The sequence below is a fragment of the Ornithorhynchus anatinus genome, chromosome 1, assembly GCF_004115215.2.
Source record: "Ornithorhynchus anatinus isolate Pmale09 chromosome 1, mOrnAna1.pri.v4, whole genome shotgun sequence".
Taxonomy (NCBI): domain Eukaryota; kingdom Metazoa; phylum Chordata; class Mammalia; order Monotremata; family Ornithorhynchidae; genus Ornithorhynchus; species Ornithorhynchus anatinus.
The window spans coordinates 130,513,021-130,530,972 of NC_041728.1; the positions used below are offsets into that span (position 1 = coordinate 130,513,021).

Genomic DNA, 17,952 nt, shown 5'->3' on the forward strand with positions numbered 1-17,952 from the left:
CTGGCTGGGATTTTGCTCCCTGGAGTACCACTGACTGTCACCTTGTGAATGTCACCTACTTCAGGCTCACGTGCCCCTTGATAATTGTATTTCTTTCTGCCTAAGAAAAGCTTGGTTCACGTAAAACAATGTAGGATCAGGAGGCTTCTTGAGCACCCAAAAAAATGTTTCCAGGGACTGGGGAGTAAAGACTATAGAAGATATTCTGGCAGGATCAATCAGTGTGAGTCCTATGTCGGGCAGGGACTATATCCAACCTGATTTGTTTGTATCTATCCCAGTGCTTAGTACAGTGCCTGGCACATAGTAAGCACTTAGGTGTGAGTCTTATGTGGCCCTGGGATTATGTCTGTTATAACCTGAGAAGTAGTGTGATTTAGTGGAAAGAGCACGGGGTTGGGAGTCAAAGGTCAGCACGGGGTTGGGAGTCAAAGGTCACGGGTTCCAATCCCGCCTCTGCCACTTGTCAGCTGTATGACTTTGGGCAAATCACTTAACTTTTCTGCACCTCAGTTGCCTCATCTGTAAAATGGGGATTAAGAGTCTGAGCCCCACCTGGGACAACCTGATAACCTGTATCTCCCCCAGCGCTTAGAACAGTGCTTGGCACATAGTAAGCACTTAACAAATCCCATTATTAACTGTTTTCCAGCACCTAGAATAGTGCTGGACACATACTACGTGTTTAATAGATTCCTGTAATCCCCCACAATTATTAATACTGATTCTGCCACTTGTCTGCTGGATGACCTTTGACAAGTCACTTAACGTCTTTGTGCCTCAGTCCCCTCCTCTGCAAAATGGGAATTCAGCGCCTGTTCTACCTCCTACTTTAACTGTGAGCTCCATGTGGGACTTGATTATCTTGTATCTACCCCAGCGCTTAGTGCATAGTAAGTACTTAACAACTACCACTGTTATTATTATAACTACTACAGAGGACAGTAAAGAAAAATAAAAAGAAGGAAAGGCAAAAATTGAACCTTAGTTGACAGAGAGGGAAGCAACAACGAGAAGATGATACAAGTCAACAAAAATATGAGAAAGAACAGGACATGAGGAAATGCTGCACAGAACGTAAATGAAAATGAAAGGGAAAACACGAGGAAATGCCGCACAGAACGTAAATGAAACCGAAAGGGAAAATAGATAAGGAAAGAAGGTAGAAAGATTTGGAGAGGGTGGGTAGACTGGTGAGTGAAAATGGATGGGTGTAGAATCAGTCGATCAAGCAGTGGCATTTGTTGAGCACTTGCTATGTGTACAGCATTGTACTCAGCCTTTGGGAGATTACAGAAGAATAAAATTAGGAGTCAGACTTTCTGCCCTCATGGAGCTTGCAGTGTAAAAAGGTGAGTAGAGAAAGAGGGGAAATAGGTAGGAATCTGTTGAGGAAAAGTGGACTCATGGGTTTCTTCCACATTTTGGGTACCATTCATTTGTCGTCTTATGCTGTCAAGTCAACTCCGACCCATAACGCCTCCAAAGAAACATCTCTCCCAGAACGCCCCACTCGCCATCTGCAGTTGTTCTGGTAGCGTATCCATAGCGTTTTCTTGATAAAAATACAGAAGTGGTTGACCGTTGCCTTCTTCCGCATAATAAACTTGAATCTCCACCCTCGACTCTCTCCCATGCCGCTGCTGCCCAGCATGGGTGAGTTTTGACTCGTAGCAGATGGCTTTCCTCTCGCTAGCCACTGGCCAAGCTAGGAATGGAATGGGCGGGCCTCTGCTTGACTCTCCCTCCCATAGCCGAGAGTGGTAGAGTCCTGGAAACTCTCCAGGTGCCATCCTGATAAGGAAATCATTCATTTCTCCACAGTATATTTGTATATCAGTACAGATGTTCCTGGAGTTCCCTCACAGCCTCATCCACTGGTCTGCTCTGAGCAAAATTCCGCAACAGTGTAGCCTAACAGTGTAGTGCATGGGGACCGAAAATCAGGAATCCTGTGTTCCCATTCCAGCTCTGTTGCTGGCCTGCTGTGCGACCCGAGCAAATCACCCAATCATTTTGTGCCTCAGTTTCTTCGTCTTTAAAATGAGGATAAGATAACCTGCTCTTTCTACCTTTAAGGTCGTGAGTCCTTTGTGGCCCTGAGGTTATGCTCATATTAATTTAAATAGGGAAGCAGGATGGTTTAGTGGAAAGAGCACAGGCCTGGGAGTCAGAGGACGTGGGTTCTTATCCCTGCTCCGCCACTTGTCTGCCGTATGATCTGGGGCAGGTCACTTCACTTCTCTGTGCCTCAGTTTCCTCAACTGTTAAATGGAGATTCAGTGCCTGTTCTTCCAGCATGGCCTAGTTTCAAGAGCACAGGCTTGGGAGTCAGAGAATGTGGGTTCTAATCCCGGCTCCTCCACTTGTCTGTTGTGTGATTTTGGGCAAGTCACATAATTTCTCTGCCCCTCAGGTACCTCATTTGTAAAATGGCAATGAAGACTGTGAGCCCCATGTGGGACAGGAACTGTGTCCAACCTGATTACAGTGCTTATTACAGTGCCTTGTATGTAGTAAGTGCTTAACAATTACCATCATTATTATTTTTACTATTATTTGGGACAGGGATGGTGTCCCACCTGATTACCTTGTACCTACCCCAGCACTTAGATCAGTGCTTGACGCATAGTAAGCTCTTAGCAGATACCATTAAAAAAAACAAAAAATTGTTCTTCCTGGCTGGTAGAAAAATGGCTACAAGATCTTAACAATAGATTGTAAATTTTCTTCCAGTGAGATCTCAGCTTTCATCAGCAAACCCCGAATCCCCCGCACTCCTGAGCCACGGAGCACGAGTCCCCGGAAGACAAAGACTCCCACCATCGCCCCACAGTTCTCCCAGGCTGAACCTCAGCAAACAAACCGCCCCAGCTCCATTGGGTCGTCCACAAGAAGCCGGCAGAGTAAGCACAGATCCCACTCGACCTACACGTCGCGAGCATTGGGGACTGACAGAATGAGGAAAATCCCAGGGTACCCTTCCGTAGCGGGAGTTGGGACCGAAAGTTGGAAATCAGCAACTCCAGAAAGCCCCTCCCTTTCACTCCTCAGGGAAGGGGGAGGGCTTCTCACCCAGTTGTGTTTCCCAAGGAAGCCCGAATCTAAAAGGAAATGGCAGCCGCGTGATATCACTTTCTTTTGCTGTGGTCAGTTAGAGTTAAATGTGCATTATTTCCGAATCACAGTGTCATGGGACTGTCAGGATCAATCAATCAATCATATTTACGGACTGCTTATTGCGTGCAGAGCACTGCATTAAGCATTTGGGATAGTTCAATATAACAGAGTCGGTAGACACATTCCCTGCCCTAAAGAGCGTAGATTCTAGGGAATAGATCCCATTCTCTGGCTCCGGAATGGGGTCTAGAAACCCCCACCCAAATTCTAAGGCTACAGAGAGGGCACCTGACTCCCTCTCTCTGACCCCCGAACAGCTCTGACCAGCCTAGGAAACTTGTGTCTCACGCCTGATTTTTGGTTAGAATCCGATTAAACTGTGAGCCCGTCCATGGGCAGGGATCGTCTCTATCTGTTGCCGAATTGTACATTCCAAGCGCTTAGTACAGTGCTCTGCACATAGTAAGTGCTCAATAAATACTGTTGAATGAATGAATGAATCCAGGGGATACCCTCCTACAATACTATTGATCCAAACCAAGATATCACCCGTGGCAGTTTAGAAGTAAGTGTTTGGGTTTAGATACACGTGAGCTGATTCTGTAATTGTGCCATGGCAAAAAACAAAAGCAGTAGGTCACCTTGCTCTGTCTACAGAGGCTGTGCCCTAAGCACGTGGCTTTTTCTGCCCAGGAGACTGGTTGCCCATTAATCTTTCCAGTTTATCAAGTCGCCGTTAAGCCCGGCCATTTCCAGTACAGGTCGGCTGTGTCGAAACTCGCCTTTCGTTGGCACCTACGGATTTATTCTTTCTCTGTTTGGAACAAGCCCTGCCTGATTTGGGACATTAGAGCGCTCCAACCTAAGTAGCGTCACTGACGTTACGTGCAATGTTTCCTGTGTCACGAACCCTTATGTATGTGGACCAGTGGTGGTGTTAACAGCAGAGCATCCATCTCGTTTCCTGTTCCAATTCAGTTCCTGGCAGTTCAGCTCACTGGAAAGGAAATACTGGAGAAAAAGGGGAAAGTGCAGCTCCCAGAAAGGGAACAATTAGCCACTGTTTTTAACTTCTCCCTCTCTCGGCCATTCGAAGCTGCAGCCCCAGTCAAACGCAGGTGGGTGGGAGTATATGGAAGAGAAATCGATTCTCTCGTTTCCCATAAGTTTAGCGTTCGGATCCACAGACACTGTACTGAGCACTGGGGATAAGATACATCAGAAGCAGATGGGATACAATCCGTGGACCGAGGGAGAGGAAATACAGTATTGTGACTTTAAATTGTTTTGTTTTTTTCCAGGGGTGGGGAGACCGCAGGGTGTTTAAGTGAGGGTAAAGGTTAGGACAAGAGTATGTATTCATCTTCAGATTCCGGTTGTTTGTGCCACATCTAGATGGTTGGTGGCATAAAGATTCTCTGACCTAAAGCCTTGAATTCTGGTCACTCCAAACCACAGCACCCTGTATCTGTATTATTGCTATCATGTTTATCTTGAAGCCCCATTCCCAAAAGTGCTCTCTTAAAGTCCCATCCAGCAGTCAGGATGAAGAGAGTTTCTGATCCTTTCTTTCTCAGAAAAAAATGGGGTTGATGCTGCGATTCAAATTGACAGGATACCAGTTGCCTTTCAGATCCTTCTACGGGCTTCTCTTTCTCTGTTTGCTTAAAAGGTCTCCATAATGTAAAATGAGGAGGTACATTTTCTTCTCCTGGTTTTTACCTCAGCTTTTATCAGGAAATTCTGGATTGCCCACACTCCTGAGACCCAGGGCCTGAGTCTGGCAGTTAGGTTTAATGACCTTTTTTCACTAGAGCTGCAATCCTTTGTCTTTAGCTGTTTGCATTTGTCCTGGGGATGGAAGGCAAAGAAGATCTGCCAAAATGATAATTACGCTGTATGGGTTTTATCCAGGTTTCTGTTCAGTCAACTATGAGAGCAAAGCAGGATGTCTTCTTGGAAGAAGGGGTGAAGTAGCTCCTGACCTTCCAAACTTACCCCTAGCCAGAATTAGCTCAGAAGTCTGAACACCATCGGCTCGGTAAACATTAAACGGTAATGATGACCAACCTAATGGAAGTCATCTCAGAGCTGACGGGAATTGGAGCGAGACTGAAGCAGAAATTCATTTTAAGAGCCCTTCTAAAAAAAAGCTCTGTTCTTCAAGGGTCTGGGATCCTACCTTCAAAGTCTTATTGAAGGCACATCTCTTTCAAGAGCCCTTCCCTGACTAAGCAAGCCCTCATTTCCTCTTCTTCCACTCCTTTCTGCATTGCTCTTGCATTTGGACTCCCTTTATTCACCCCTCCCTCAGCCCCACAGCACACATGTACATATTCATTATTTACAAATATCTCTCCCCCCTCCGAGACTGTAAGTTCATTGTGGGCCAGGAGCACATCTACCCACTCTGTTGTATCGTACCCTCCCAGGTGCTGAATACAGTGCTCTGCACTCAATATTGTGAGCTCCATGTGAGACAGGGGCTGTATCCAAACCGATTTGCTTGTATTCATCCCAGCGTTTAGTACGGTGCCTGGCACAGAGTAAGTGCTTAACAAATACCACAATTATTATTAGCAGTAATAATAATAATTGTGTTATTTATGCTATTAGTATTAAAATTAATAAAAAATACAATTGATCGATTGATCAGAGCTCCTGATTAGGCAAATAATCATGGAGATGGTCTCCCTTGCCTCAGGGTATCAGAAGATAAGACCAGAAGCGAGAAGGGAATTATTTCAGATGACTTGAACGCTTTCTCTGGTTTTGTGGGCCATGTCCCGAATGAGAGCGACCAAGCCTCAGCATTTCTACCAGCGGCAAAGAAGTCTGAAGTTCCTGGTCCTCTTTCAAAGGACATTCAGTGAGCAGCCAAAGTCAAGCAGCTTTCCTCTGAGAAAGGGCCTTTGACAGAGGAAAATGCAAATTCAGAGAAATCTTTGAGAGGTCACATTTCCAAGAGGCCTGCCCCAGTTAAGCTCTCTTTTCCCCCACTCCCTTTCCCTTCTGCGTCATCTGTGGACTTGGATATGTACCCTTCAGGGCATTCCGTATTCACCCCATCCTCATCCCTACAGCTTGTCTCTCTCTCTCTCTCTCTTTCTCTCTCTGTATATATTAATAGCTGTCTCCCTCTCTAGACTTTAAGCTCATTGTGGGCAGGAAACATGTCTAATAATGTTGGTATTTGTTAAGCGCTTACTATGTGCAGAGCACTGTACCAACTCTGTTATACTGTACTCTCCCAAGCGCTTAGTACAGTGCTCGGCACACAGTAAGGATACCTTGGATTGAGGAATGAGAATGACCCATAAAGTTGTAAACTGGCAGCAAGGCAGGGAATATGAAAGGAGGGCTTCCCTTTATTGCATTTACCAGGAAATGGGGAGAAAAGAGGGTTTGGATGAAAACGACTCAGAGCCGGCAATTTCTTTCTTTCTCTTCTCCAGGCAGCCAGTCCTACAGGAAGTGAGGACAGTTGATCTTCCCCAGAAGCACCAACCCCATCGCCTGAGGACTCAGCCAGCATCCCCAAAAGACCCCCCTCTAGGGCCCTCCGGGAGCGGGAGAGCTAGTTTACTAGTACAGCCCCAAAGACATCTCTTCGTGGGATTCTCAAAAGACTAGTGGAGGAGACGGACTTCCAGAGGGATGGTCAGGAATCACCCCAACCGCACCCACTCTCCGGCGCACGATCCATCATCTATTATTTATTCTAATTTGCTTCTCCACCTAACCTAAGGGCCAAGCACCAAATAAACCTGATTGATGGTCAGTGAGAGAGCCCAGCCGTGGTTCACTCGATACGGCCTTTAGATTGTGATACGAAATGTTTACAAGGGAACAAACTGCTCACCGGACCATCTTCTGACGCGTAGAATCGAACTAGAGTTTCTTTGTTGAGCAGAGGAGGACGGCTCAGTGCATCAAATACACAAAAAATGTTCATCCAAGCAGGCTGACGAGATTAGGCTGTGAGCCTCACTGTAAATCAACCTCGGAGGAGAAGAAAGGGCTGGGTGGTGAGGCCTGCTCTCCTCAGGCATCTGGATGACAAACTCCTTCTAAGAAGGAGGCGATTGAGGACTTAATATTTTTCTGTCTGTATAAAGAGAACGGAGGCAAGAGAGGGGAAATGGCTTCCAGAGCAAAGACACATCTTGTGCTGACTCCCAACGGTCTCTGGTTGGAGCTGCCCTCATTTCCAGAGCAATTAACCCAGTTTGGGAGTTCATTGGTCAGACTGGAGAGGGGAAGGGAAAAGAGGGGAAAGTTCCATCTTTAAATTTCTCCTTTGTCTTCTCCATCCTCTGCCTTCCCCGATGACCAAAGGATGAGGAACAATGGAAATCTGGGAGTGAGAGAATGCTTGCTTCGCTGTGCCCTAAGAAATTCTGCATCACCTCTCCCTTCCCACCCGAGAGCAACAGGGACTCCACCGCTTAGGAAGTCTGGGCAAGTGTATGATGGAGGCTTCTTTTCAATGAGGGAGGTAGATGAGGTGGCAGATTCCTTCCTACAGTTGCAAATTGGCTTCTGACCAAAGATGTGGTGCAAGAGAAACTTGCCATGTTACTCCTATCCCCTTGCACGCTTTGTCTTTACCACTGAGGTACCTGCCTGAGCAATATTGACAGAAACTGGTTTTCCTTTCTTGAGCAAACAGAAGTGGGGCAGCCTGGGAATTCAGAGGCCAGACAAATATCATTTTCAGCTGTAAAGCCAAACAGCCAGCATCTAGTTTTTTCCCCCTTTTAAATCTGATCAAGATTAAGACATTCATCAGCCTCCTTTTGGAAAGTTTCATTAAGCGATCTGTTTGGGTTAAGAAAAGAGCAAGTACTAAAAGCTTCCCCAACGAAAATCTAGTAGTAAGTGTTAACCATCCATTTTCTAACCTGCTACGGTCTCCTCCCGAAGGACAGGCTCTATGGAGGCTGTACTCGGTATCTAAGAGGTGGGCCAAGTGAGGATTGCTTAGGATGTAAGAACATGAGCTGCTAACTCTGCGGAGCCAGGGGAGAGTAGGGGTTGCCCACCTTGTCCTTCTCAGTAAGAAGGAGGATATTTGGGAGCTGTAGTTCCCCCCTTCTCACCCTCCTGCCACCTAATATCTCTCTTGCCCCTACCCCTGAGCCAGGAATGGGAGCTTCAGATCCTGACCGGTCCTGGCCTCAGTGGGGAAATGGCTTCCCAAAAAGCCCCAGCTGCTTTGTGCAGGGGTCCCCACAGCCCTGTTTGTGTCTGCGTTTCCCCCTCCCCACGTCTGTGCCAATATGTCAACTTCTGTGTTTATCACTCTGGCCCTAAGTGTGTTTGTGTATGTGTGTGTGTGGTGGAAGGAGCATAAGCGTGCCTATGTGTCTAACCTCCCTGGTGCCATACATGCTTATACTCTCCTTTTTTCATAGCCCTCAACTCAATGTTCACCCCAACATTCAGAATGAAAATCTGGCACCCCTTGGTAAGAACAACCTGGAAGTAGGAAATGGTAATCAAGGAGCTTCTTTTGGTAGAATGGCCCCGGGCTGCCTCAAAATAAGAAATCAGGGAAATAAATCCAGTCCGTGGTCTCTGGGGGGAGGAAAGCAGGTTTGTATTATTTGTTTTTCTTTGAGAAGCTTTTAAAATTACTCCTCCCTTTAGAAACGGTATAATGGAAGCAAAATTAAAATCTGATCTTATCTCTTGGAAGCTTGATGTGGTACGTGGCAGCAACGCCATCCTAGATTTGTTCTTTTTATATAATTGTTCTTCCTGACCGGTACAGAGGGACCAGGAACGTTGCCCATTTTGGTCACCTTTCCTATAACCATCTCACGGCCGTAGATGGGGTAAGGACACACTGACAAGCCAGAGGCAGCTGGCCAGGTGAGAAAGTTCCATAGATTTATCAGTCTCTGACTTCCTTAGCAGCAGCGGCAACCACAGTACCTAATGAGAAATTCTGTTGAAAGAAAATGACACAAAGCCCTTCAGCAGTGAACAGTATCCAGAATTGTGGCCTCCAGAACCTGGCTTTGATGGCTACAGACCCATCACGTTGCCTTGATTCCTGGCGCAGTTTAGAAGTGAAATGGACAAGAAACAAAGGTGCTTCAACTGCCTTTGCAATTAGATCGGTTATACTCCATAACTGACCTCAAAGCTATCATGACTTAACAGTGTTTTCTAGGACCCCCTGAAGAACCTGGAATTCTAGCCATTTGACCTTTACCCCCTTAGGAATTTGGAGCGTCCCCATGTCACCATTTCCTGTTTGTTCCCTCACTTCCTTTCTTCCACCCCCAAAAGTTCTGTCATTCGGCTGCCTCTCTTCCCCACCACCTTTGGGGCAAATAACCATTTTTCATTACCATCTTCCTTCCCCTCTTATTCTTCAGTTTTTCCAAACTATTCTTTCTGGAGTTTCCTTTCGCTCAGAGAGTCAGTGGTCAGCCCCAGAATTGGCAGTGGTTCCTTACGCGTTCCCCATTTTTCTTTGCCAGTAACTGGAGTCAGTGAGGATTGTGCCTTTTCAGTGGAAAACAAAAAAGCCACCCCAAAAAACCCATATACAATTTATACATTTACCAAATCAATGATCTCTTATGTTAAAATTGTTGTTATTGCTAATGCTGTACGTTCAGGGGAATTATGTCCTTTGACTTTTCATTTTAAAATGAAGAAAAAATAAGGTTTTATTTAAGCAACTTCAAAATACGTGTGTGCACGTGCACGTACATGCATGTGTGGGCATCTGAACACCAACTAAAAGAACAAGTTTTAAGGTCCTGGAAGAAATCAGGGTGAATTTAAAGGTAATCAGTGATGGTCCTAAAGAAAATCAGGCTGCAGACCAAAGAAAAACCTAATATTCTCAATCCTTTCTACTGTTTTTGATTAATGAAGTCATTTCTTAAGTGCTTATTATGCGTCAAGCACAGTTTTAAGGGCTGCGATAGATACCATGTGGTCTAGTGGATAGTGCTTAGAGAAGCAGCGTGGTCCAGTGGATGGAGCATGGGCCTGGGGGTCAGAAGGACCTGGGTTCTCATCCCGTCTCCACCACTTATCTGCTGTGTGATCTTGGGCAAGACACTTCACTTCTCTGTGCATCAGTTATCTCATCCGTAAAATGGGGTTTACGACTATGAGCCCCATGTGGGACAAGGACTGTGTCCAACCCGACTTGCTTGTATCAACTCCAGTGTTTAGTATAGTACCTGGCACATAAGTGTTTAACAAATACCACAATTATTATTATTATGCAAGTAAATCAGGTCGGACACAGTCCCTTTCCCACATGGGGCTCGCAGTCTAAGTACTGAAGTAGTTTACAGTCTAATTAGAGAAGCAACATGGCTCATTGGAAAGAGCCTGGGCTTGGGAGTCAGAGGTCATGAGTTCTAATCCCGCCTCTGCCACTTGTCAGCTGTGTGACTTTGGGCAAGTCACTTCACTTCTCTGTGCCTCAGTCCCTCATCTGTAAAATGGGGATTAAAACTGTGAGCCCCACATGGGACAACCTGATCACCTTGTACCCCCACAGCGCTTAGAACAGTGCTTGGCACATAGTAAGCGCTTAACGAATACCACCATTATTATTATTATTATTACTGAATCCCCATTTTACAGTTGAGGAAACTGAGGCACAGAGAAGTGAAGTGACTTTCCCAAGGTAACAAGCCTGGCAAATGGCAGAGCCAGAACCCGTTGGGCAGGGACTGTCTCTGTACATTACCAGCGCTTAGTACAGTGCTCTGCACATAGTAAGCACTCAATAAATACTATTGAATGAATGAACGAACTAGAACCCAGGTCCTCTGACTCCCAGGCCTGTGTTCGTTCCTTAGGTTATGCTGCTTTGTCTTTCAAGGGGATTTGTGTTTGAATTGGGAAATCTTAGTAATCATTTCTGCAGTAGGAAGAAGGTGTTTCAGTTTTCTTAACCTGGTTGCTATGCAGAACAGGCAAAGGGAGTGGGGAAGCAGTAATAAACATCCGTGGAATGAATGCAGAGTTTGAGGGCTGAGTAGGCTGATGTTTGTAAAAACAGTTTGCGGGGTTGAAATCACAAGACCTTACATAGATTGCCTAACAAAAATAGAAAGAGGAGAGACTTCTGAAATGTTCTGAATTTTTTGTTTTGTTTTTTAAAAAAATTCGTGTCCTGTAGCCTTCTGTGGCTGGAGACACAAAAGCAAGCAAATCTGAACATCTCCAATGCTTGTGAGCCACAGAGCTATCCACAATTGGGTGAACAACAAGAAGTCTGAAAAAGTTGCAATAAACCTGATTATTTTGCACAGGAAAAAGGGGAGGTGAGCAGAGGGCGGGAAAGCCAAGCAAATTTTTTTCCAGGCTATGTGGAATTTGGAAACCGGGCAGAAAAAGCTTTATACAAAGAAAAAATTTGCAGTGCAAAAAATTTCCAGTCACAACTTACAGTTGGAATGTTGCCAGTGTAGGAGCAACATACACAATAAAAGCAGAGAATGGATAACTCAAATGTATAATCATCCCCCATATGTCAAGCCCTTGAGTTACTAAAAAGCAAAGTAAGAGACGGGGAGGGGTATGAAATTACCCCCTAAAATGGAATCACCTGGTTGTAAATTACTCAGCTGTGTCAGGCACGCACCATCATTTACCAAACTTGGCCGAACCTTGTCTTCAGGAATCACGTTGAAATGGGGAGTTGACAGCATTCCTCCAGTTATTTCCAAAGAGAAAGGATTTTATAGTTAAAGAATCTTCCGCTGGTGAAACTGTAGCAAAGCTAAAGCTGCTGTTGCTTAGTGTTTGCCTGACATTTCTTAGGAAAAAAAGAGACAGACTCCACGAAGAGAGCTGACCCAGGTTTTAACTCAAAGGACCCCAATGGAATCCATGGTTCTGTGAGCTCTTTAGCGTAAGTAAAGCCAGGAGTCCTCCCTCAACCACACCCACTGTTTTCCAACCTCTCCCTCTTACTTTTGCATTCCAGTGTTGAATGTTGACAAGATCTGTGAAAAATGCCAACGTGTGTCCTGGTGGATATACAACTATTGCACCCAGCCACTGTCCTCTCTTGTTCGCCACGTAAACATAAAAAAAAAAAAAATCTAGTCATTGTTCCTCCCCCAAAAATAAGAAACTGAACTAAAAGGCCATTTGCAAATCTCTGAATTGACCCTCTGAAAGAGATCATGGAACCTTCTGATCATGGGGTCAGAAGGAACTGGGTTCTAATCCCGGCTCCTCCACTCGTCTGCTTTGTGACTGTAGGCAAGTTACCTCACTTCTCTGGGCCTCAGTTACCTCATCTGTAAAGTGGTGATTAAAAATGTGAGCCCCCTCTGCGTCATGGACTGTGTCCAATCTGATAAACTTGTATCTGCCCCAGCACTAGTACAGTACCTGGTACATAGTAAGCGCTTAACAGATACCATAAAAACCCATTTATTCAATCAGTAGCATTTATTGAGCACTAATAAGCTCTTGGGAGACTATAATAAGAAATCATCCCAGCCCGAATGGAACTTGCAATTGAGTGGAGGCAGCAGATGTGAAATAATCTACATGTAGGAGGAAAAAGAGTTCAAATAGTTGAGTATGTAAAATTATATCTACCAAAGTGCAAAAGGAAGTGGCGAGTGCAAAGGTGCCGAGTTGATAAAGAGGATGTGACCTGAGGAGAAGAAAAATTAATCAGGGAAAGCTTCCTAGAGGAAGTGGACATATAAAACAAAAATAAAATGAGACAATTTTTTACTGGCGCAAGAAGTGAGCTCCTCAAAGCAAAGTATGGGGCCTCTGACCATCCTCTTATCACCTATTAGATTGGGGAACACTTCAGAGTACCTCCAAATCAACCAATGGCATTTATTGAGTGCTTTCAATTAGCAGAGCAAAAGCAAATCAATAAGTGGCATTTAACGAGCACCTACAGCGTTCAAATCATTCAATCGTATTTATTGAGTGCTTACTCTGTGCACTGTACTAAGTGCTTGGAATGTACAATTCGGCAACAGATAGAGACAATCCCTGCCCAACGACGGGCTCACAGTCTAAATCACCGCACTAAGCCCTTGAGAGAATACAACTGAGATAACTCCAGATGACCTAGCTCAGAATAATTTAAAGTTGAGGGTTCTGTCTATAAGGATTCATTTGGATTAAGGCGATCAGACATGTCGCTCTAGGTGAATTGGCACTTCTAGGGGATTCTGCCCTACCATCCGAGAGGCTTAAACGGGAACAAGACAAATCCATGAGGATTTAGCCCAGAGAGACCGAACCCCTCAGCTGCAACACCAGCTGCCATCAGTGCCCAGAGGCTGCAGATGACAATTTCCACTTTAAGGATGCCAGGTGGCCTCTCCTGCCCCCAAGCTCATGTGGCAGCAGGTCTGACAACTAACGTTGGCGGAGGCTGCTGGGGCAAGGTGGCGAACTCCTCCTGCCCTGACTTGCCCATCACCGATGGCACCACCATCCTTCCTGTCTCACAAACCCGTAGCCGCATCTTTATCCTTGACTCCTCTCTCTCATTCAACCCACACATTCAATCTATCACTAAATCCTGTCGGTTCCACCTTCATGACATCGCTAAAATCCGCCCTTTCCTCTGCATCCAAACTGTTACCACTTTAATCCAATCACTTTCTCTATTCTGCTTTGATTACTGTATCAGCCTCCTCGCTGATCTCCCAGCCTGCTGTCTCACCCCACTCTAGTCCATACTCCACTCTGCTGGCCCGATCATTTTTCTACAAAAATGTTCATGTTTCCCCAGTCCCCAGGGAACTTTAGGGGTTGCCCATCCACCTCCATATCAAACAGAAATTCCTCACCATTGGCTCTAATGCAGTCCATTACCTTGACCACTCCTGCCCCACCTCATTCCTCTCCTACCCAACCCACAAACTTCACTCCTCTAGTGCTAACCTCTCACTGTACCTTGATCTCATCTATCTCTCCACCCACGTCCTGTCTCTGGCCTGAAACACCCTCCCTCCTCTTATTCGACAATTACTCTTCCCTCTCTTCCAAGCCTTACTGAAAACATATCTCCTCCAAGAGGCCTACTTTCCTCTTCTCTCACTTCCTTATGGGTCGCCCCCCCTCCACCCCGCCCCCAGCCCCGCCCACACTTATGTACATACCTGTAATTCAATTAATGACTGTCTCCCCCTCTAGACTGTAAGCTCCTTGTGGGCAGGGAATGTGTCTATTATTATATTGCTCTCTCAAGTTCTTAGTACAGTGCTCTGCACACTAAATACCATTGATTGAGGAATGAGAATGACCCATAAAGTTGTAAACTGCCAGCAAGGCAGGGAATGTGAAATATCTAGTAGGAGGGTGTCCCTTTATTGGACTATGTCCAACCAAGTTACCGTGTATCTATCCCAACGTTTAGTACAGTTCCTGGCACATAGGTGCTTAACAAATAGCACAATTATTATCAATAAATATGTTTGACTGGAGAGGTAAGAGACAAGGAATCCACCACTCCCATCTCAATTTCCATCCCTTTCTCCTTGCTTCTTTTTCCCTTTCCTTTTCTTAAATGGTATTTGCTTAAAAAAAAAAAAGCCCACCACTCTCCTCTCATCTCTGCCCTTTTCTTTTTGCTTTATTTCCCCCTTCCCTTCTCTCTCCATTCTATTTTCTCTATTCTCTCTCCCCTTTCCCTTCTTATCTTTTTCTCTCCCCCTTTACTCTTCCCTGTCCTCTTTCCCTTTTCTCTCCCCCATTCTCTTTTCCCTCTCTCCTTTGTTGTTTTACCTCTTTGTTCTCCTACCCTTCTTTCCCCTTCCCTTCTCTCTTTCTCATCCTGCCCCATCTTGAGTTCCAGAAAACCTGGTCGCTGAAATTTGATGCCAAAAATTTCCTTCTACTCAAGGGTGCTAATTTTTCATTTTAAAAACAAGTGGGCTTGGAGCAGGTGCAGCACAGAGACAGGGCTGTGGAAAAATGAAATACAGATACCTAAAGCACAGACAACAATCATGGAGCTGGGGGAATTCCCCAAAGGGCAGGGGGAAACGCAGCTAGGGCTTGGCCAGAGGCCAGGGGAGGCCTGAAATGCCTATTCCCTGCTGAATCTGGCATGAGAAACAGTGTGGCCTTCTCATTCAATTCAATCGTATTTATTGACCGTTTTCTGTGTGCAAAGCACTGCCTACTAGCTGAACACGGGCCTGAGAGAATCAGAAGGACCTGAGTTCTAATCCAAGCTCCACCACTTGCTGCTGCTGCTGATGATATTTATTAAGCGCTTACTACATGCCAAGCACTGTTCTAAGCGCTGAGGGAGATACAAGGTAATCAGGTTGTCCCACACAGGGCTCACAGTCTTAATCTCCATTTTACAGATGAGGTAACTGAGGCACTGAGAAGTTAAGTGACTTGCCCAAAGTCACAGAGCTGACAAGTGGCGAAGCTGGAATTAGAACCCATGACCTCTGACTCCCAAGCCCGGGCTCTTTCCATTGAGCCATGCTGCTTGAATGGCATAGTTAATAAAGCAAGGGCCTGGGAGTCAGAAAGCCATGGGCTCTAATCCCAGCTCTGCCATTTGTCTGCTGTGTGACCTTGGGCAAGTCACTTCAGTTACCTCATCTCTAAAACGGGGATTGTGATTGTGAGCCCCACATGGGACAGGGACATAGTGCCAGACATAGTGCCTGGCACATAGTAAGCGCTTAACAAATACCATGATTATTATCGTCTGCTGTGTGTCCTTGGGCAAGTCACTTTACTTTTCTGTGCCTCAGTTCCCTCATCTGTAAAATGGGGATTAAGACTGTGAGCCCCACATGGAGCACCATTAGCTTGTAGCTACCCCAGCACTTAGTACAGTGCCTGGCACATAGTAAGTGCTTAACAAACATCACATAAAAGAAAAAAAGAATCTGAGGAAGAGCGGCCTGATACAACTTCGGCTTCGGGTTGGCTCCTATCTAAATGAGAGGGGTGGGCTGTCCACCCTTCCCCTAAAACACTGTGATAAGGAAGCTAATGGCTTCATTTCTCCTCTCCCACTTCCCCCAGATTGCATCACTATTTTTATCTGGATCTGCCTGGAACTCAAGTTGTGGATTGGCCGCCTAGTACTAGGAAACTCGGGCTGGGTTTACGTTCAGTGGAATGAAGTCCCCGTGTTTCTGAGGAACAAGAACATCTCCCTTTGGCATTCAGGAAATCCTTCTTGGTGTTCACCTGCTTGACAGAGCGGAAGTGTGGCTAGAGTACTGCCCTCCGTAGCTGTTCAGAACCTCAGGGGCCGGAAAGGATTTGATTTGCAATACAGCGGAGAGCCTAGGAAACTACCTTTTTGTTTTGGTTTGGTTTTTTTAATCCAAAGAATTTGAGATTCACGCTTGGTTTTACCCATTTGAAAACCCTCAGGAATGCAATAAACTCATTTCTGTTCCATTGCGTGTCCCGGGAGAGTGGTATTCAACAACCGAGAAAGCCTCCCTTGGGGGGATCCTCTGTCCCTGTCAGGGGCAGAGTGGCGGAGAAGAGCTAGTTGCTGCAAGTGGGCTGGTGAGGTTCAGGACAGACAGTGTCATTATCTGTTTTGTTTTGCTTTTGTGGTATTCGTGAAGCACTTACTCTGGGCCCAGCACTGTAGAAGCGGCGTGGCTCAGTGGAAAGAGCCCGGGCGTGGGAGTCAGAGGTCACGGCTTCTAATCCCGCCTCCTTCGCTTGTCAGCTGTGTGACTGTGGGCAAGTCACTTAACTTCTCTGTGCCTCAGTTACCTCATCTTTAAAATGGGGATAAAGACTGTGAGCCCCACATGGGGCAACATGATCATCTTGTATTCCCGCCCCCAGCGCTTAGAACAGTGCTTGGCACATAGTAAGCACTTAACAAATACCATCATTATTATTATTAGAAAGCACTTGGGTAGATTCAAGCTAATCAAGTTGGACACAGTCCATCTCCTATGTGAGGCTCTCAGTCTTCATCCCTATTTTCCAGATGAGATAACTGAGGTTCAGAGAAATGAAGTGATTTGTCCAAGCTCACACAGCAGACAAGGGGCGGAATCGGGATCGGAACCCAAGTCCTTCTACTCTCAGTCCCGTGTTCTGTCCATTAGGCCACGCTACTTCCACAGGCCATTGGACCGTGTGTAGCCGCTTCCCATGACAGCCGAGGGACCCGATGAACGGTCAGTCCTCTCCCCGCGGGCCCTGGGGTTACCACCGCTCCTCCGCTTTGGGTGCTTCTCCCGGCCTCCTGAGGAAGGAAGCCCCATCCCTGGGAACACTTGGTGTTTGCCAGGCTCCCCGCCTGCTCCCCCCTTCAAAGCCCACACGAAGTAGCACCTCCTGCAGGAAACTTGTCCGGTTTGGTGGAAGTGTGTTGAGAATTCTGACTTTCCCAGACAGGGCTAATCCCTCACCCCTCGGAAAAGGGAAAAAACAAACATAAAGGGGTGAGTTTCCCCTGTCCTGGCTCTTCTGGAAGGTCAATTTCCGGGCAGGGCCCGGGCCACTCACACGTTGGAAACAAGAGGCAGGGGGTCAGTGTTAATGGGGAGGAGGGCAGGGACCACCGTGACCAGAGTTTCCTCCAGGCATTCAACCTGCTTCCTGCTGGGGTGCCAAACACTCCGGAACTAATTTGAGGCATCTTGGGGAAATTGTGTTTTTCCCAATAATGGAATAATGGACATGTTAATTATGGAAGGGGTCCTCCCACCCGCTCCCTGAGCAAAGCAAGAACACCCTCCCCACCCCCACCCCCAGTTATTTCCCCGATGAGAAGACCCAGCATTTTCCCACCCTCTCCCTGTCCCTCATCAGTCCCTTCTCTTCCAGCCTGGCTTCACTGGTCTCCTT

General features: G+C 46.2%; 1 protein-coding gene across 5 annotated transcripts in view; it reads left to right on the plus strand.

Annotated features, from left to right (window-relative positions):
• ARMC9 (armadillo repeat containing 9) overlaps positions 1-8,820 on the plus strand; it is a 194,448-nt gene extending 185,628 nt beyond the window's left edge. For 4 of the 5 annotated variants that reach the window (XM_029065493.2, XM_029065511.2, XM_029065501.2 and 1 more), the window contains 2 exons: positions 2,737-2,906; positions 4,099-4,205. In XM_029065493.2, the coding sequence (XP_028921326.1) occupies positions 2,737-2,906; positions 4,099-4,190 (262 nt within the window). In that variant the 3' untranslated portion in view covers positions 4,191-4,205. Of the gene's footprint in view, positions 1-2,736; positions 2,907-4,098; positions 4,206-6,575 lie in introns of those variants that run through there. The other variant, XM_029065519.2, reaches the window with a different exon arrangement.
• The last annotated feature ends 9,132 nt before the right edge of the window (positions 8,821-17,952 follow it).